This window comes from Suricata suricatta, chromosome 3, assembly GCF_006229205.1.
Source record: "Suricata suricatta isolate VVHF042 chromosome 3, meerkat_22Aug2017_6uvM2_HiC, whole genome shotgun sequence".
Classification (NCBI taxonomy): Eukaryota; Metazoa; Chordata; class Mammalia; order Carnivora; family Herpestidae; genus Suricata; species Suricata suricatta.
In genome coordinates this window covers 123,652,578-123,672,341 of record NC_043702.1, presented here as the reverse complement: position 1 = coordinate 123,672,341, position 19,764 = coordinate 123,652,578, and the positions used below count along the sequence as shown (strand labels likewise).

Genomic DNA, 19,764 nt, shown 5'->3' with positions numbered 1-19,764 from the left:
GCCAAGGCTGCCCCTTGTGGATTCGGCAGCTGGCTCTGGGGCACGCCTGGGCTTTGGGGGTGGCCGGAGTGAGAGCGCGCCTGGGTGGGCTCTGCCACCCCGCGCGGAGCGCCCCCTGGTCGGCCCGGGGCAGGGGGCTGAGGAGTGGGTGTGGGCAAGGCCGTCTCTGGAGAAGCCTCTGGAGCCGGTCGTTCTTCTCCTTGCCCTCCTCAGGAGGCGGCCCAACGCCACAGGCCGGGAGCGGGGAGCGTGGCCTCTTTAAATCCCAGTGAGCCGTTTACTCTGGCCCCAGAGGTATCTGTGTCTGATTTAGAATTAAAACAGCTTTTCCTCCTCAACCCGACCTCTGAGAAGCTGGGTGCAGTGGGAAGGGCTCCTCGGGGCCTCCTCCTGTGCCTTGTCCCAAGCCTGCCACCGCGTCCTGCGCAGTGCGAGGGCCTGCAGAGGTGGACAAGGAAGTCCCCGGCCGGACGGGGCGTCCGGCCAGCTGGTGTCTGCTGTGGGTGCCGGGGGAGCCCTGAGGAGGTGGGTGACTTCAATGGCCTGGGGCCTGCGGGACAGCTTGGAGAGCATGGGTCACGGCTGCAGGTCCAGCCCCCCCAGGTCCGCCTTCAGCTGCCCCGCTGCTCAGCTGCAGATACCCTGAGGCCTGCTCGGCCCCTTGGGTGCTGCGGCTCCGGCGGCCCAGGCTGTGGCCAGAGCTTCTCATCTCACTTCCTGGCGGACGGGGCTGGTGCTCCCGTGGGCCTTGGGAGAGGGACGGTCCTTGCCTCTCGCCGCGCAGCACTGGGTAATAATATCATCGATAATCATCAGGCCATTTGCCGGCATTAATTGCTGTCGTGTTCATATGTAAATGTAACCATATTCCCCAAACGCCGTTAGAGTGAACATTTCTATATATTGGAGATACTGCCAGACCCCAGTAAGTCATCACTAGAAATGTCCTGAGCCACAGCCTAGTCCAAGGTGTCTTGCCTAGTTCAAGGGTGAGTCCCTGTGCCTCCACTTGTGCCCTGCCTAGGACTGTGCAGCCCACATTTCACGTGATTCAGGGGCTCACTCATTCATGGAAAAAGCAAACTCCTCCCCCTCCTCTTTTCCTAGCTCCTCCTGAATTAAGTGTGGAGAACATTTTTGTGTGTGTAGATAGGTATTGATTATCAATATCAACGTCCATATAGGCATAGATGTATAAGCATTTTTGTTGTGGTAAAGTGTACCAAATAGCATGTTACCATTTTAGCCATTTTTAAGTGTACAGTGCAGTAGATAAAGTTGTTTGCAGTCCCTACCATTGTGTGTTTCCAGAACTTTTTCATCATCCCAAACAAAACCTCTAACCAGACATAGATTTGTGTATGGATAATTACACATACACAGCCTATATAATATCTCTTGCCTTTCTCATACATAAATAGTATACATGCCATTCTAGAGCTTGCTTTTTTTGCCTACTTATCTTGGAGATCTTTCCATAGCAGCACATACAGAACTATCTGTTGTATTTTTGGTTTTTTAAACTGCTAGGCATGAATATACGAAAATTTGCTAATTAGGTTCCAAGTTGATTCCAAGTGGTTACTTTTGTCTTTTAAATGTTATTCACGTTCTTGAAATTACAAAAATACTGGAGCCTGCTTCAGATTCCATATCTCCTTCTTGTTTTGACACTCCCCTGCTCGCACTGTCTCTCTCTGTCTCTCAAAAATAATAAAAAACATTTAAAAAAAAGAAGAAAGGGGCACCTGTAGCTCAGTCCGTTAAGCTTCCGGCTTCAGCTCAGGTCATGATCTTATGGTTCATGGGTTCGAGCCCCACATCGGGCTCTGTGCTGACAGCTAGGTCAGAGCCTGGAGCCTGTCTTCAGATTCTGTATCTCCCTCTCGCTTTGACCCTCCCCTGCTCGTGCTGTCTCTCTCTGTCTCTGAAAAATAATAAAAAACATTAAAAAAAAGAAATTACAAAAATAATGTGTATTCATTGTAAAACAAACAAACAAACAAAATGCCCTACAATTGCTCTTCCTCTTATTCAGAGAAAAATTCACGGGCTGAGAAGGTTCTAACCAATGCCTCCGCCCTCTTACCCTCTTGCCTTATCTTCTAGCATTCTCCCTCTCTAATGCCCCCCTCATCACCTACCCCCCCATCTACCTCCTTGCTGTTCAGATACACCAGGCCTGGATCCACCACAGGACCTTTGCATCTGCTCATCCTCCACCAGGGGTACCTTTCCTTCACATATCCTCACAGCTGAGGTCTTTTGACTCTCCATGAAACATGGGATCCATCTCGCTCTCATTTTGTACTTTCAGTAGTGAGTAACCAGCAGTGAGAGTGAGTCTTTTTATATGTTTATAAGGAGCTTGTTTGTCCTCCTCTGAGAATTGCCTACGTGTATGTTTTGCTGATATTTCTCTTGGACTAGTTGTCTTGGCTTTCATTTTTCAAAGTATTATTGATTGAATTCTAAGCCTGTGGGAAGCTTTAGAAATGAAGCTGTTCATCACAGAGATATTTACAATGGTGAAATGTTGAAAACAACGATCTTCAATGGAGAAATGGTAAATAAATAGTGGAAGGATTATTACACAGCCATTAAAAAGGATATTCAGTAAGCCTATGAAATAACATGAAACGTGAGATATAAATAAGTGGCATAACATGAAAATATAAGGTTAAGTTATAATGCTGTACAGATAACAATAGGTTTTTTTTCAGGGAAAAAATTCACACAGAATAATTATAATTTATGAATAACAAACACTTTGGAAGACAGTCTGCTATCATTAATGATGGCTGTGTTTGAATGTGGCAGTATGGGTGATTTTGATTATTTTGTACTTTCATGCACTTTTATAATGAGTTGATTTACTTGAAAATAAAAAGAAAGGTGATCATGGGAAAACTTTTACAATTATTGCACAAAATCATAACAAATTTCATGGAAATAATAATACAAGAAAGGAAGTATTCTTTCATAATCCCGTTACCTTTAAGAAATCCAACTGGGTGGCTCAGTCAGTTAAGCATCCAACTTCGGCTCAGGTCATGATCTCAGTGTTAGTGGGTTCGGGTCCTGCGTCAGGTTCTGTGCTGACAGCTCAGAGCCTGGAGCCTGCTTTGGATTCTGTGTCTCCCTCTCTTTCTGCCCCTCCCCTGCTTGTTCTCTGCTGCTCTCTGTCTCTCAAAACTATTTAAATAAACATTAAAAGAAAAAAAAAAGAAAGAAATCCAACAACTCACTTTCTTCCCCTTTGCTGTGGAATCCTTGTCTGTGGGAATATATAATTGTGTGTAGCTTTGACCAGATATTTAGCTTCACAATGAAAACACTAGCATCTGAAATCCAATATTCAAGGAGAGGGTCGAGGAGGCCTTGGCAAGTCAAAGTGAGTAGCAAGAAATTATGTACCTCCAGTATGTTGTGTAGACTCGTTCTGCAGGTCAAGGCTGTCTCCGGGTGGGTCAGCCTCTACAGGCATTGGCCTCACATTTGGTGGCCAGCCATCTGTCCCTGTGAATCCTGTAGGCCTCCCAGCCTCCCACCCCTCAAAGAAAGAAGGCCACGTGTAGAGTTAGAAACACATCTGCTAACGAGGTGTGATCCTCAGAGAAAAGGAGTCCTTCTGTTCTTAGCCTCTCAGCCTGGACAGAGCCCTTCTCCCCTGCCCTGAGGATCAGTGAGTCGCCCAAGGTTAGTGCGAAATGGTGGTGAAGATTCTGGACCAGGTAGTATCTGGACTACAGAGCTAGACAGGCCTGAGCTCAGCCCTGGATCTAGACCTTTGGCGTGTTATGAAACTCTCTGAGCCTCAGTTTCCCCCGCAGTAAAGTCGCAGGTGCTGTAAGTACATATGCTTTAGCTGATGGTTATCATCATCACCCAGTGTGTCTGTCTTTCCTGCTGCAGTGAAAGTCATTCAATGAAAGGGAGCAAACCCCCTGGCGGGGGAGGGCTGGGTCCATGAGCCAGGCATCACACCCCACACAGGCACCCCAGAACTCTTGCCGCTCTGCCTTCCTGAAAACACATGACTTCCTGTTTTCTAAATTCTTAGCCTGCAATGTCATCACCAGTTGTGTCTTTGCCTAGGGGTGGGGCTGGGCAGTGGCAGGACCCTGGGCTCAAGGTCAGGGCTGCAAAAGATGGTCAGGGGGCTTGAAATCTGGCTCGTCCTACCCGAACTGTGGGCTTTGATGTCATTAGTGCCTACATACTGAGAGCTTACCAGGTAGCAGCCTAATGCATTGAAGTGTCACGTACCCTGTGAGGGAGCTATGCCATTACCATGTAGTTACATAGCTGCCAGAGTCGGGACCTGGACTCAAGTTCTCCACCTTTAAAGGCTTTATTCTTGCTGTGATACCTGTTTCCTATTAAGAGGGAGACAAAACAGACACGGGAGAGATTTTAAAGGCTGCGCTACAGAAGAGAGAATTTGTGTTCTTTATGCCTTGAGTCCCAAGGTTGTTTTTCACAACTCTGAAAATGAGCACTCTCCACCAGCGATGGCTGAGTGGTGAGATCCCTGTCACCCAGGGTATTCAACAGAGGCTGAAGGTGTCAGAGAAGAAATGCCTACAAAAGGTGGGAGGCTCTCTGGAGAATGGGAACTCCAGAAGCACCAGGAAAGTGGGAAGACAAGGAACGAGCAGCAGATGCTCCTGGGAACTTCCGTGCTGAGTGACCTTTCTGAGCTTCAATTTCCTGTCCGCAAAATAGAATCGGTAGTAATTCAGCCCATGTCGTGAAGAGTTGTTCTGAGAAGCAAATCAGATAACGCAAGGGCAAAGAGTTCTCTAGCCTGTACACTGATTGCAAATGCAAGTTCCTTTGTTATCCCTTGGCGAAGCCAGATGTGCTCAGAAAGTCCATATGCTCATGAGTTTCCGGTGCGCAATGCACTTCGTGCATATGCGTCATTGGATTGTATCCTCAGATACTCGAAAGGTGGGCATCTCCATCCTGTGCTGGGGAACGGACCAGGCTCTGTCCCCAACCTTGGCACGCAGCAGCGAGAAGCGAGCGTCCTAGTCTGCTCCGTGCCCGAGTCTGGGGTGGCAAAGAAGGGCACCTGAGCTGTGGCTGAGCGAGCACCACTGGGCAGGGCACTTCCCGGAGCCTGTTATCTCAGCGCATCTGCATAACTGCCCTGTGAAGTCAGTCTTGTTAAACCCCTTTAACTGAAACTCAGCGAGGTTGAGGAAGCTGTCCCCAAACACAAAGCCAGCAAGAGGCAGATTCAGAACTTGAATCTTAGTCTTTCTGGCTCTAAGGCTATGCTCTTTCGTAGCCTGCTGACGTGCTGGGGGGGGAGGGGAAATAAGCAAGGGAAGCCAGAAGGTATCACCTGTGCTCTCCAGGGCTGTGGGACAGGGGGCACAAGAAAGGCCTGCAAGCTGCTGGGATGGTGCATCGGAACCTGGCCAACAGTCAGCGCTGTGATTTCGGAGCTAGGAGCAAACTCCGTCCTGCGCCCACCGGTGAGGTGCACCTGAGGCACAGAGGCAAGCAATGTGCCTGGAGTCAGGAGACCTGGCAGTCCCATCCAGCTCTGCCACTAGCCTGCTGGTGTCCTTGAGGAAGTCATTTTACTCCTCCGGTCTCCATTTATTGCCTCATGGTGTATCGGGCCCCAAATAGACCCCTGCCCACCTTCTAGACTCTCACAGAATTGAGCTCGATCCAGCATAGGATATAATTATAAAAGTACAAATCGGGGTTGAAATGCAAGGCATCCTTACCAGTTGCATGTGAGGGAGCTGGGCGGTGGCTCTGCTCTGAACAGGGAGGAGGCTGCCTAAAGGTGGGGACTTGCCTTCCCTGCTCTTTGCACGCAGCTCACAGTCCGGCTGGGAGACAAACAATGCAGTTCAAATACACCTCCCCCAAAGAAATTAGACTCTGTAAATGCATCCCTGGGCTGCCCTCTGAGGCCCCGGAGTCTTCTGTCAATGGTCAGTGCCAAGAAACTTCCTGAACTCAGGACTGTTAGAGAGACAAAAAGGTATACGGAGACGGCGAGGCTCACTCTCACTAGTGAGACTCCTATCACTTTTATGTTTTTTATTTATTTTTTAAAGTGCTTGTCAACACTTGCCTTTTTTTTTTAATGTTTATTTATTTTTGAGACAAAGAGAGCGCTTGAGCAGGGAAGCGGCAGAGAGAGAGGGAGACATAGAATCTGAAACAGGCTCTGAGCTGTCAGCATAGAGCCCGATGCCGGACGCGAACCCACAAACTGTGAGATCATGACCTGAGCTGAAGCCGGACGCTCAACTGACTGAGCCACCCTGGCACCCCCTCATACCACTTGTAGATGCAGTGAACCATAGGGGTAGATATTCTGGGGTCTGTCACTGGTTGTCATGGTGTCTCCTCTGGGCATCTCACCTGTTCCAGGTCCTGTGCCACACGACAGGCCAGAAAGCTTCAGTTTATTGTGCTTAAAGTCAAAATCAGGGTGGCACCGTGGCAGGGGGTGGGGCTTCAGGGCAGGAAGTTGCAGTGCAGGGCTGGAGGCTGGGCAGCACTGGGGTTAGGGCAGGGGCCTGAGGCCAGGGCTCTTACCAACCCCGGCAGCTGGCACAGCCCTCGGGCCGCAGGAGAGACAGTGTGTAGGGGCCAGAGTTTGGGGCGACACCTGGGTCATGGTGGTGATTTTCGTGGAACTGGGCGTGAGCAGTGGACTCCACTCTGCCCAAGGCTGTTTATGCAGGTGGACCCTGATCCAAAGCCCCCTCACCGCTGGGACCAGTGTGCTGGGGAGGAAGGTCCTCTATCTGCTGAGCTTCTTTACCCCACAGCGCACACGGTGCCTGTGGCCTGTCCCCTGAGATGCCCAGCACTCTGCCCACTGTGACCAGGGACAGCATACAGAAGGTTTTCCCTCCAGACGAGATCAGGCGGGTTTCCGACAAGGCGTCCCTTAACAGAAGAACTATGGATGATGATGGGGCACTGTCCCAGGTGTTGGCCACTCACTACGGGTCATCTTCATGAGTCCATGGTCTAGTCTGTAGGACAGGAGGCCAAGTCCAGCCATGTGCTGAGCTCCTCTGAGATTTTCAAAGAGGAGGGGTGCTGGGAATCTCTGTCTGCTTGCTCCCTCACTTGCTGGCAGATGGGGTTCCCGTGCAGGATGGTAACCTGCTGGCCCGTCTCATCGGTGCCTGCCTGGTTGCTGACCATGTGCCGGCAGGGGGGTGGGAAAGGACCAGAGTCCAGGTTTCCAGTTCAGCCAGGCCCTGGCCATCGTGAGCTGCATTCAAGTCTGTGACGGGGACTGCGGTGAGCACGCGGGCAGTGACCTCCTGACTGCGGACGAGGCTAGGCGGTGAGCTGGGCTCCTCCTCTTTTCCCCAGTGCTCCAATCCCGTATCCAGTACTGGGAGTGCTTGAGCGCCCAAGGCCAGCTCTTCCCAGGCTCCAGGGGTCATCAGCTTGTGCTCTGCCCCAGAGTAACTAGAACCACTTAAAATACTGCTGTCTCTGCTTGGCCTGTCATCTGGGAGCACCTGCCAGATGCCTCCAGCCCCACAACACCTGGATGTGCTCCCGCCCACCTGGAGCGCAGTCTCCATGTTTGCGATGCGTCCAGGGGCCCAGCCCTGGTGCCGTGGGGATGCGGGGATGCAGTCACCTGCTAGTCCTAGGAAGGTGGAGTGGCCATGGGAATTGGAATTATTTTCCAGATGTGCTGAGTGTGCCTTGTGCAGAGAACAGCCTGTGAGGGTCCAGGCTGGACAGATGAAGGCTCATGGGGTCAGATCCCACCCCCAGCTCTCGGCTAGAAGCAGTGTTCTCCCACTTTGCAAATAAGTCTTGTCCCCTTTCCCTGGCCGCTGGCCACCCTCACACCTAGGCCTGTGCTGGGAGGATATTGTAAGGTTGTCTTTGTTTTCTTCAACCCTACTTCTCTGAGGGAAGGCAGCATTTTCTGAATGGGAAATCATGTGACTGCTCAGAAGGCAGCCCGCTCACCAAATGCGCATGCTCCCCCGCAGATCTGGTTAGCTGTGTGGCTGTGAACCCCCATGGGTTAGCCCCCCCCCCAGTGTCTCTCCTCCTACCCAGTTTAAACCATTTTATTTAAGTAATTAATTTATTAAAAACATTTTTTTTGGAGAGGAGTTGGGAAAAGGCAGAGGGAAAAAGAGAGAGAGGATCTTAAGCAGTCTCCACATTTGGGCATGGATCTCACGACCCTGAGATCAGGACCTGAGCCAAAATCAGGAGTCAGCCCCTCAACCAACTGAGCGGCCCAGGCGCCCCCTCATCCTACCTAGTTTAAACGTTCCTGATACTATGTGACCCTTTCTCTCTCTCTCTCTCAAAAAAACATGTGTTGGTGGTGATATGGGGGGAAAAGGCATGGTGACAACAGTAGCAGGAGCATTATTATTAGATCCTGGGTCCAGAACCCCATAATAAATATCTTGTTTAAGCCTATCATTTAATGAGACACGTAGTGTTACTGAGGCGAAGGACAGGAACTGCGAGATAACACGATTCCTGTGGACCAGGAAAGCCACCACCACAGAGCGTGTTAAATACCTCCCTCCCCCCAGGACCCAATGGGATGCAGACTGTGGACCAGTGGGTCAGGGAACGGAGCTCTGCCTTGGGGATGAGGGTGCAGGGAAGAAGCTGGAAACAGGAAACGAGTATCTCTGCCTCATGCTTTTGGGTTGGCATCCTGGAGACCCCCCCCCCGCTGTTCGAGGGGAGCCCCTCCACCCTGTGTGAGCTGTAGCCGTCAGCCCCTTGAGGGTCTGAAGACTGTATCCGTATGTTAGACATCATTGGCCTTATGGAGGAAATTGACAAAAATACCTCCCAATACATTTTTCACTTTGTTTTCACCACACCCTTAAAGTAGATATGATTACCCACCATTTTACAGATGAAGAAACCGAGGCCCAGAGAGATGAGGTGACTTGTCCAAGAATACACAGCTACTCTGTAGCAAGGGGAGGACTAGAATCTGCCTGACACCCAACCCAGGGTCCCTTCTACTTCAACGTCGAACCGTGGGATTAAGCAGATGCCCAAGAAATATTTAATCAGTTGCATAATTGAATTAGGTTCCGGGTCCCTTTGGGGAAGTTTCCAGGCACTATCACTGCCTTCCTCAGGCCTGCTGCTCCCAGCACAGGCACAGCTGGACTGGGTAGAGGAGAGCCCTTCCCTGGGAAATGCGTTGTGGTTAATACCCTCTCCTCAGCCAAACCACACACAGCATACTTGTCATCGGCCGTGCATTCATGCTCCTCTTCAGAAAGAAAGAAAGAAAACCTGTCCCTACTACTTATATTTGGGGGAGGCGACCAATTCCCCTCCCTGCACTGTGCTGGCTCTGCACAACACAGAGAAATATTTCTTCTCATTTGTTCTAAATTTACTGTCCAGTAATTTTTCTCTCCTCATTTTATGGGACAGGCGGCTGAGCGATTTTCTCCCAGCCCTTTTTCTGAATCTCAACCACCCCCATAAATTGCCGCTGACACCTCGTCTCCAGTCTTAAAAGAAAAAAATCACCCCAGCGTGGGTGGCCTTTGCTGGGGGCTGGCTTACCTCCTAGAGGGCTTCAGATGCCTATGTGGCCAGCAGGGGACTTCTGGTGCTGCCTCAGGGCCAGCGGGCAGGCCAGCCGTGGGGCTGCATCTTCCCTGAAAAGCCCACGCCATCTAATGAACGTCCACCTTGTTGTGCTCTAATGTTAAGGGCACAGGGAGAGGCAAAAGTGCAGCCACTGGTCTCCAGGGCTTATGGCTGAGGTGCAGGGAACCTCACAACCCAACAAGTCACATGTGGGAGGACCTCTGGGAAGCAGGCTCTTGCACCTCCATCGGATGCAGAATCAGCGATTGAGTCGCCAGGGGCAAAGGTGGTGAGTTAGGAGCCGCGTTCCATGCTCCATGCGGAGTGGAGGGGGCGTGTCAGCACTGGCAGGTGGGAAGAGGAGGGCGCTGGAGGAAGGGCAGGTGGGTAGGAAAGTTCTGGTGAGCCCAAGGAAGAGCCGGAGCAGGGGAGGCAGTTGGGAAGGGTGTAGGGGAGCTGGGTGTGGATCTGGCCTGAGCAGAGCTTGATGCGGAGTTTAGACTTAGTTCTGAGTCACTGGGTCATCTGTAGTTTCTGAGCAGGGACTGTGGGAAGTTTACAGCTGCCTGAGGCCCAGAGGGGTCTTGAATTAGGGTGGAAGTCACAGGCTTGAGGATTCAGGGAGGGGAGGGGAGGAACCGTGGGGCAGCCCTGAGTCACCTGCTCACCTGTTGGAGAAGCCCATCACTCCTGGAGAAAGGTGGGCAGGGCTGGCCCCAGGGGAGGAGGGCCGCACTGCCCGCCACAGTCCTGGGGCCACCTCACCCACGGTGTGTGTGCGTGTGTGTGTGTGTGTGTGTGTGTGTGTGTGCGTGCGCGCCACTGGGAACGTGTTTCTGCACAGGGCTGTTGGGAGGATCTGACAGTTATTCCATTAGGGGGTGTCTGGCACAAGGTAGACATTAAAGAAATGTTAGAGTTTTCACCCTGTTTAACAGAAGAGGTGGCTGAAAGAGGGCAAATAACATGCCCCTAGTAAGGATAAGACAGCGCTCAAGTACAGGGTATCCTCTCCCACAGCCCGACGCGGGGCTGCAGGCGGCCACCAGAGGGCACTCTGGCCTCGGGAGAAGCCGCCCACTGTGGGCGGAGGTTAGCAGGCAGGGGTGGAGACAGGTAGTAGGCGCGCTACGTGTACTGGCCGAGTTGCTGCAAACACCGGGCAGGAAGTACAGCCTGAACCATGTCTCCTCACAGTGCAGCGAGCCCTGAAATAAAATTGCTTTCATTTAGCCAAAACATTTATTATGTTCTCCTTCTCCAACCCCATCGCACTAAAATGCCCGCACGATGGGCGTCTGGATGGCCCAGTCGGCTGAGCATCTGACTTTGGCTCAGGTCATGAGCTCCCGGCTCATGGTTCAAGCCCTGCATTGGGCTCTGTGCTGACAGCTCAAAGCCTGGAACCTGCTTTGGATTCTGTGTCTCCTTCTCTCTGCTCTTCCCCTACCTGTACTCTATCTCTCTCTCTCTTAAAATAAATAAACATGAAAAAAAAAATAAAATGCAAGTGCCAACTGAAGTGACCAAGGTTAATAGGGCAGTGGGGATGAGTGGCTCACCTGCAGTTTGGGGTAGGACAGGCTAGATGGATTTCCGAGCTGCAGTTTGTAGGATGCATCAGACTCTCCCAGATGAAAGGGTTGCAGGGAGACAGAGAGAGAGGATATGTAGAGGGAACAGTGCATGCCAAGGCACAGAGGCAAACGGTCCGGAAGAGGAAGGGGTGTCCCCAGGACTGTAAGTGTGCGGAGGAGGGGAGGCAGACAAGGACAGGGACAGACGAGACTGCCAGGTTCAGCTGGGAGGGGCTCACCGAATGTTTTGTCTTCTGCTTCTGAGACTCCTTGGGGCCCGGGGGAGGGAAGGCCAGCACCAGACCCCCTCGCCCTGAGCCCTGAGTGGGAGACCACTCAAGTGCCTGGCCCGAGGAACCGGAGTCAGGAAGGGGGAGTTAACCCCAGTTCCCACAGTCCTGATGAATGATGTCCTCTGAACATCGGTCCTGTCCTCTCCCTGTGGGTCGGCCTTAGGGAGCCACATACCTAACTCAGGTGGCACCATTCGTCCAGATGCAGGCATTTTATGACAGAAGCTTCCAGAGTGAGTGGCTCATACGGGCGCTCACACACAGCTGGGCTGCAGTGGGCCTGATACAGCAGGCTTGTGTCCATTGGACAGCTTCGCTTCACTTCCCCACATAGTTCTGCTTCCCTTCAGTCCTCCCAAGATCTGTGACACCCCTTCTCCCCCCGTGTCATGTCCCACTGTTGAGGGAGGCTGGGTTTTCCCTGGGTTTTCTCTCCTTGGAGAGAACCTGTGGTCAGAATGGGTGAGGGGAATGGATTCAGCCCCCCTTGTCATGATTTCCTTGACCAGTCATGGAGCCACCCTGGGAGGGTGAGGACATGTCCTGTCACCCTGGGCCTGGCTGCTCAGTCTCATGTCTTGGCACAGAGGCACAGAGCTTTGGCCTGCTGGATCCCAAACTGTGCTACCTGCTGGACGGAATCCTCTTCATCTACGGCGTCATTGTCACTGCCCTGTTCCTGAGAGCAAAGGTGGGTACCATGGGCTTCCGGGAGAAGGCGTGGGCTTCCCTACCTGCTGGATGTTCAGAGGGGCCTTAGTCTTGGAAAGCCTCAAGCGTGGGTAGTGCCCGGAGCATGGTGTCCACGGCAAAGCAGGACGAGCCAATCCTGCCCCTTGGGTGGATGGGCGGGTGTCTGAGCCTGACAGAGTGGAAGGGAGAGCCCGATGCTTGTGTCTTCCTGAGAAACCATACAGATGTGGGAACATCAGAGCGTCCCAGGGCAGGAGCACTGCTGGAAGAAGAGGGACTTCAAGCTACTAAGAGCAGGAGGTGAGGGACCCACAGTCTCTCCCCAGGTCTTGCTGTCCCACTGCTGACTGAGGCATCAGCCTGTCTCTGGAAACCTCAGGCTCCCTGTCAGTAAATGCCAGGATGAGCCCAGAGCAGGGGTGCCTTGCAGAATCTTGATTTCTTGGAAGGGCTGGGGCTGGGGGGTGGCCATGGTGCCAGCAGAAGGTGGAAGGAGGCTGGGTCCTTGCCATCACTTGGGTCCCTCAACCTTCTGCTCCTTAGGATTGTAGATTTTGGCAAAAGGTTTTATTTGAAAAGCAGTCTTACTAATTTTCTTTTTAAAAGTTTGAAGGGCGCTGCCCTGGGTGATGTCTCAGGTGGTTTCCACCACGGCGAATCTGTAAGATCTCTGCCCCTGCCGAGAAAACTGAGCCAAGAGCTCAGTCGTGTGTGCCTCGGGGCATGTCCTCAAGGACACTGAGCTAGCGTGAAGCAGGGCCACCCACCTCTCCTTAAACTTCTTGGCCACCGTGAGATGCACACACAGTGGGGTCATCTGGCCCCCAAAGGGACAGATCTGGTGAAGAGGTCCATATAGGAAGGGCCCAAGGCCACTGAACAAGGAATTCTGGGTCCCAGGTACCCCTTGTAGCATGGTCGGGCTCCAGGCTCCTAGTGGCTCTGTTCTTCTGGCTGTGAGCTCCACAAACCGTGGGGACCGGAGGCTGGATAAGAACAGCCCATGAGGTCTCGATGGGAGTTGGGACCGTTCGAAGCCACAGCTCTTCTTGGCGTTGCAGTCCGAGGACCCCGGGGGGTGGCGGGGGCAAGGGAAGCGCGCCGCCCAGGGGTGGGAGGCCAGCGCGGTGGCCGCACGCTCCCTGAGCTCTAACCTCCCTGTCCCCTCTTCCAGTTCGGCAGGAGCCCGGCTGCCCCCGTGAGCCAGCAGGGCGCCAACCAGCTCTACAACGTAAGTTTCCCCTCCAGTCGCCGCCCCCCTTCTCCCCGCCCCCCAAAGGACCCGGCAGGGCCCCCGGCTGCAGGCTGGCCGGTTGTCCAACTTCCTTAGGGCTGGGGAACACGGGATGGCAATCCCTCGCCCTCACAGCCCTCCTCCGGGCGGCCAGGCGAGTAAGCCCCGCCCACCTCCCACCTTCCCGCAGCTTGTAGGGGCCTGAGGCTGGTGGGCAGGGGCCTCAGTGGGTCTTCAGGGCTGCAGGGAAGAGGTTTCACTCTCCTGGGGCAACGGGACTTGGGTGGAATCTATTTACACACACACACACACACACACACACACACACAGTCGGGTAGCAAGACACTGGTGCCCGGATGGACCCATTTCCACCCCAGCCGAAGTCCAGCTACTTTCTTTGGGAGCCACGCCCAGAGGGAACTCCCAGCCCAGCCTGCCCAGCCCTCAAGAGGGTAGCTTTCCTGTTTCTGACTCTTTCCCGTTGGCTTTAGGAGCTCAATCTGGGAGGAAGGCAGGAATATGAAGTTTTGGATAAGAGACGAGGCCTGGACCCTGAGATGGGAGGAAAACAGGTAGGCGTCCCTGTCTCTGCCTGCGTGTGCACGTGTGGGTGTGCGCAGCGGCCGCAGCAGGGAGAGGACTCCCTGGTGCCCGCGCCCGCTGCAGACACACTCCATCCTAACCCGCAAGGGCCCTAGGGCTTGAGCACAGATGGGGACCCTACTGCTTCCATGCCCTTCTCTTCCTCCCCCCTCCCTGGGGCTCTATTCTGCGTCTCAGGGGACTTCCTGTACCTGAATGTGACACCCTTGTATCCAAGGTCCACCGACCTGTCCTTAAACTTCTTGGCCACTGTGAGATGCACACACAGTGGGGCCATGTGGCCCCCAAAGAAACAGATCGGGTGAAGAGGCCCATACAGGAAGGGCCCAAGGCCACTGGACAAGGAATTCTGGGTCCCAGTTCCCCCTTGAATCATGGTCAGGCTCCAGGCTCCTAGTGGCTCTGTTCTTTTGGCTGTGAGGTCCACAAACCGTGGGGACAGGAGGCTGGATAAGACCAGCCCAGGGCCCTCATGCAGGGTTCGGTCCAAAGGCCCGCTGCCCAGGTTTTAGGGCAGTGCTGCCTGACAGCGCCCGGTGGCCCTCCCTTGTTGTTTCTGGTCACACCAGTCAACCCAGCCCCCCTGTGTGTGAGCCCTGTGCCAGGCATGCTGCTGCTAGAATGGACGGGCCGGGAGGAGAGGGGATGCTGCAGTTTCCGTGGCCTCTGCCTTCCAACCTGAGCTCTCCTCTTCTTACCTGGACTAGGAGGGGTGAGGAGGGTTGGAGACGGAGGGTGAGGAGGGCTCGCTGAGCAGTGGCTGGCCCTGCTCTAAATGAAGGTACTTAGTACCTTTGATTTTCAGCTAGAAATCCCACTTTTAAGTTTTTAATACGTGTGGCACTATGTCTGCAAGGGAACACGCACACTGGCTCTCAGTGGAGGCCCTGCGGGGAAGTGAAGCCAGTGTGCAAGGGAGTGTGCAATGTGCACTAAGAAGCAGGGGCTGAGGTATAGCTGAGGGGGCCGGGGAGGTGGGGGCAGGGCTGCAGGAGGGAGCTGGGGGGATGGGCAGGCAGGCCGGTGGCCCGGTATGAGGAAGGGGGCAAGGTGGACGCTGCAACCCTCCTGCCTTGGGTTCCTGTTTCTCCACTTCTAACCTTCCCCTTGTCTTTCCCAGCAGAGAAGGAGGAATTCTCCGGAAGTCGTATACAACGTGAGTACAGGAGGGCAAGCTAGAAGAGGGCTTCTGGTGATGGCCCCGCTCCCTGCCCTGTGCCTTTGTCCCGCTTGACCTTCCTGTGTCAAAGGTCCCACCTGCTTGCTGGCTGTGGTGGCGGGCTGTTTACAGAACAGCCTTCACTTGCTTTTCCTCCCTCAGCCCCCGAGTCTGCTTGTTGGAGTTCTCTGTAGATGGTCCCGGGGGACGTCAAGGTCAGGCTGGGCAGGAATAGGGCTGTGGGCCTCTCCGAGGGGCTCCGTCTTCTAGAGGCCGGAGTCTTTTCCGCGTGTGGCCTCTTGCTGGAAGGTCAGCCTCACCATCTGGGTGCGTATCTGATTGTGTGATTTTCAGATTGTCGATCCGGGTCTGCCATTGAAGCCGACGGGAGAGAGAGCTAACTCTCCTTCCTTCCTGCACCTGGTTGATCCACAGCCGTGGCACTGGCTGTGTAAAGAGACAGCTTGCTCAGATAAATGGTTCTGGGGCTCCAGGGACCCTCGCATTGTCCATGTTCATGTTCTTTGGCTAGAATTCCACATTTTATCTTTGAACCTAACCCGAGCTTCTCAGCTCCGTGCAAAGGGCTGGCAGCTCTTTGGAGAAGGTGAGGTTGGAGCTGGGTGCAGACAGAGATGCTTAGGTGAAGAAGGACTGGAACTTTGCCTGGGCGAGCCCCATGCTAAGGACGAAGTCGAGAGGCATCCTCCTGTAGGGAAGCCCACTGTTTTCTGCATAAATTAGTAAAATCCATGTCCCACGCCCTTTTCTTTCCCAGGCACTGCAAAAAGACAAGATGGCGGAGGCCTACAGTGAGATTGGGGTAAAAGGCGATGTGAGTGCTGCTTCTTGATTTCCAAGAAATGGGTCAGGGGTGGGGCTGCGCCCAAGGAGTTCCTCCTCATCTTCCAGATATGCTTGCTGTAGGCCCCTGTTCCCATCCATTCACATCCATTCCTCATATCACCTGCTCTTCCGCACTTGACTGCACTTGACCGTGCAGTACATAAGATACTAAGGAAAGGCTGATGTTTTTTCAGGAACCAAGTCTAGATTCTACGACACACTAAGCTTTGTAAAAGCAAGTCACATTTGTCACCATCAGGAATTATCATGGGGTGTTCAGTGCCCAGGACTTTGGGACCCAAGGCATAATGAAAATGCGGGGTTCCTTGTTCATAAAAGATTAAGAATTTCCAAATGGTGAGAGCAGATCCCTGAACGGTCCTGAGCAGGGACTGCCTAGGTGATGTGTCCACCCAGCAGGCCTGGTCAGGGCTCTACCAGGTAGGTGATCTCCTGTAATCCCCACAACAACCCAGTGAGAAATGTGTGCCCTGCACACAGGAGGATAAATAACTTACCCAAGGTTGCTTCGCTAGTAAGTAGGGGAGCCCAGAGGCAGCCAGAGCCCACAGCACTATATGGTGGTCATTTCCGGTGAGCATGGATGAGTTGCCAGGAATTCTGGGAGTGGCAGGGAGGCCCATTTATCCAAGGTGACAAGCAGCGTGGCCAGCCCCCGTGTGGCCTGATTCTAGGACTCCGATATCTGGGAGGACCTGCATGGCGCAGAGCAAACCTGGACCCCAGCGCAGACGAGCCTCAGCTGACTCTTCAGGCTGAGGACCTTTCTAGCCCAGGGGAGGGGGTACCAGCTGGGACACAGTCATCTCCAATTCTCTGGGGGCCCTAGAGTAGAGATCTTGAGCCAGAGGCTGCTGCTGACTCTCTGACTTTCTGCCCTTTTGTCTCCCTCCCACAGAACCAGCGGCGGAGAGGGAAGGGGCATGATGCTCTCTACCAGGTAAAAGCTCCTGTCTGCGCTGGGGGCCCTCCGTCCCTGGGTGCTATCTAACCAAGGGCAAGGCTAGATGCCCACATTCTGCTTGCTGGGGGCACCAGCTCCTAGGTCCCAGTTCAGGGCCGGTCAGGCCCTGGGGCAGGGCTAGGATGTAGCCGTTGAAGCACAGAGCCCCCAGGCACGGCCACAGAGGAGCAGCAGCTGCCCAGAGGCTTCGTGGTCTTGCCAAAGGGCCGATGGAGGCGGAGGACACCCCACAAGCAGTTTTCTGCCTCTTCCTGCGCTGCCCTGGGTCCCCTGCTGCCCTGGGCTGTGCCCAGTGTCCTCAGATCTAATATGGGTGGGAACCTGAAGGACAAAAAATTAAGAGAAACCACTTTAAAAGGAAAGTGTTGTTGTAGCCAGGGGTCTGGTTTATGCAGATCAGTGTGAATAATTATGCAAACTAAAGTGAGCCAACCTACTTCTCTAAAATATAACCCCCAAGAGTTCTTATTTGGCTACTTCTGGCTTCCGTGGGCTGCTGGCAGCTTGCGCAGCTGACTCCAGAGTGTCAGGCTGCCCACTTGCCCGCGTCCAGATGATGTCCGAAGGGCCCCCAGAATGTTCCTGCGTGTGGCTTCTTTGCTCGGTCTTCTGGACCAGGGAGAGATGGTGCAGTGGGCCTGGCTCCAGTCTCCCTGCTCCCAGACAGAGAACATAAATGTAGTAGGGAGGCTGAGGAGTGAGGAGGAGGAGGGCTGAGGCCAGGGGGCCCCTGTCTCCCTGTGACAAGTCCTAGCTTCCTGGAGGCCCAGGTATCAGGGACAGTAGACCCTGGAGCAAACCCTGATTCCAGCTCAGCGTTTGGGGAGCATGAGGGCTCCCCTTCCTCTTTGGTCCAACAGGATGCTCTTCTAGGTCCCAGGCGCTGTAGGGCTCAGTACTTGGGAAGCTGGGAAGAAGGTGAAAGGAATTGCTCCAAGGCCATTCCCAGTAGGGTGTAGAACCCATTTTTTCTGGAGCCTTCTAGGCCCAGGTCCCCACCTGGGGCATGAGGGGATAGTTCCTAGGCCTCTGGAAGCCACTTGTTGGCCTCCAGGTAGCCTAGAGTCCACACGGAGGTCCCAACCCACTTTTCTTTTCTAATTTGCTTTCACTAGGGGCTCAGCACGGCCACCAAGGACACCTATGATGCCCTCCACATGCAGACCCTGCCCCCCCGCTAACAGCATCGGGCATTTCACCAATCACAGGCCAGACCTGAAGACACCCAGATTGTGAAAGACACAGGACAAAGCATTTATAACACAGTTCACTCATATTTCTTCACACCACGGTATTCCTTTTTATGAATAGGATGCTTCATGTTGTAACATTTGGTCGTATCCAGTTCCAAACCATCATGCACAGAGCGTAGTCCCTGGACTCTTAGGGGAGTGCGTGCCCTCAGGGCCATGGCCCCATCCTTGAGGAGTGCGTGCTGAACCCCGCAGGTTCTCGGGTCTTCTGGTTTGTTGGAGACTGTGGACCAGCCCCTGCCCTGGAGGCTCTGGGCCCTCACCTGAGAGATGGGTGCACACTCCTCACAGCCACATTCAGTCCGTGTTTTGTCAATTCCCCAGAGAAACTCAAATGTTAGCACATATCCTAATAGGCTCTGTCGTACTGTCACTATGTGAGTAGCTTTGCTCCTGCTGTGAATCTGGCTTCTGTTGTCAACCTGTGTCTTCATTTCAACGCAACTTGTAACTGGGGGGAAGGGGCCGTTGTGCATCCCCATGAAAGATCTGGGCAGAGGGGACGATGGGAGGGGAGCAAGGAAAAGTCCACAGTGGATGAAGCGGGGGGTGGGGGGAAGGGGGGCCCGTGGAGGTTTAGCAGGAGCAAGCCCTATTCCATCAGGTGTACATTTCCTCTGGAGAGGTCAGTGTGGCCCAGGCACTCGGGGACCCAACAAGCCTGTGCTTGCCACCTTCCCCCCCCAGAGCTCACACTCTTTTAGGGAAGTGAGTTGAGAACAGCCCCAAGCAGATGCAGCAACTGCCTTTACAGGTGCGAAGCAAGTGCAGGGGCGGAGGAAGGGGCCAGACCACACACTGTCCAGGCGCTCATTCACGTCGCGCCCCAGGTGAGAGAGGCCGTCACTGGAAAGGCCTTGGCGGGAGGCTCAACCCCATGCAGTCCTGCAGAGACCCCCCAACCTCTGAGGGTCGGCTCGTTGCCTTGTGATTACAGGACATGCACCTGTGAGTGGAAAACCCTCTCTGTCTGCTGGGTTTTAATTTATACTCATTTGCTGAAGCCTTACTCTTTTGCATAATAAACGCTTTGGTGAAAACGCTTTTACTCCGAGCTTTATTTCAGCAGTCCAGCGGGTGACGGTCATCTGGTCGTCGGGCAGTCCGTCTGGTGCCCTTGCCATGGGACAACACTGGTGACTTCCAGAGGGCAGGATGCTTCCTTGGGAGGCACAGGTGGCCACAGACACACCTGGGGGGTCTTGCACGCAGTGCCATTGGGCCGCATCAGGCTGGGCAGCCCGGAATGCAGGGCTCCAGCACGGTGCCCAGCTTGGGCAGAGGGAGGCCAGCGAGCAGCCAGTCAGCAGAGGGTGTCTGGGACTTGCAAACAGCCGCTGATGTCACCACACAAAACCTCAGTCTGTGGGGTTTGGGGAGAACCTGAGGACGACAGAGGTCTTTTTCGGTCAGGTTCCCTCTGACTGCAGTGGCTGTATATGAGGCCCCAACTCATCAAGCTAGCAATGAATCCTGGGTAGTCTCTGAGATCAAAACCTGAGGTAATGGCTG

The 19,764-nt window shown here is 53.8% G+C and overlaps 1 protein-coding gene across 2 annotated transcripts in view; it reads left to right on the top strand.

Annotated features, from left to right (window-relative positions):
* The window catches only part of CD247 (CD247 molecule), a 72,561-nt gene extending 53,264 nt beyond the window's left edge, over positions 1–19,297 (top strand). Inside the window, exons 2-8 of one of the 2 annotated variants that reach the window (XM_029935078.1) lie at positions 12,067–12,170; positions 13,347–13,403; positions 13,898–13,978; positions 15,130–15,165; positions 15,947–16,003; positions 16,934–16,975; positions 18,115–19,297. In XM_029935078.1, the coding sequence (XP_029790938.1) occupies positions 12,067–12,170; positions 13,347–13,403; positions 13,898–13,978; positions 15,130–15,165; positions 15,947–16,003; positions 16,934–16,975; positions 18,115–18,180 (443 nt within the window). In that variant the 3' untranslated portion in view covers positions 18,181–19,297. The remainder of the gene's footprint in view (positions 1–12,066; positions 12,171–13,346; positions 13,404–13,897; positions 13,979–15,129; positions 15,166–15,946; positions 16,004–16,933; positions 16,976–18,114) is intronic. The other variant, XM_029935079.1, reaches the window with a different exon arrangement.
* Positions 19,298–19,764: the final 467 nt, after the last annotated feature.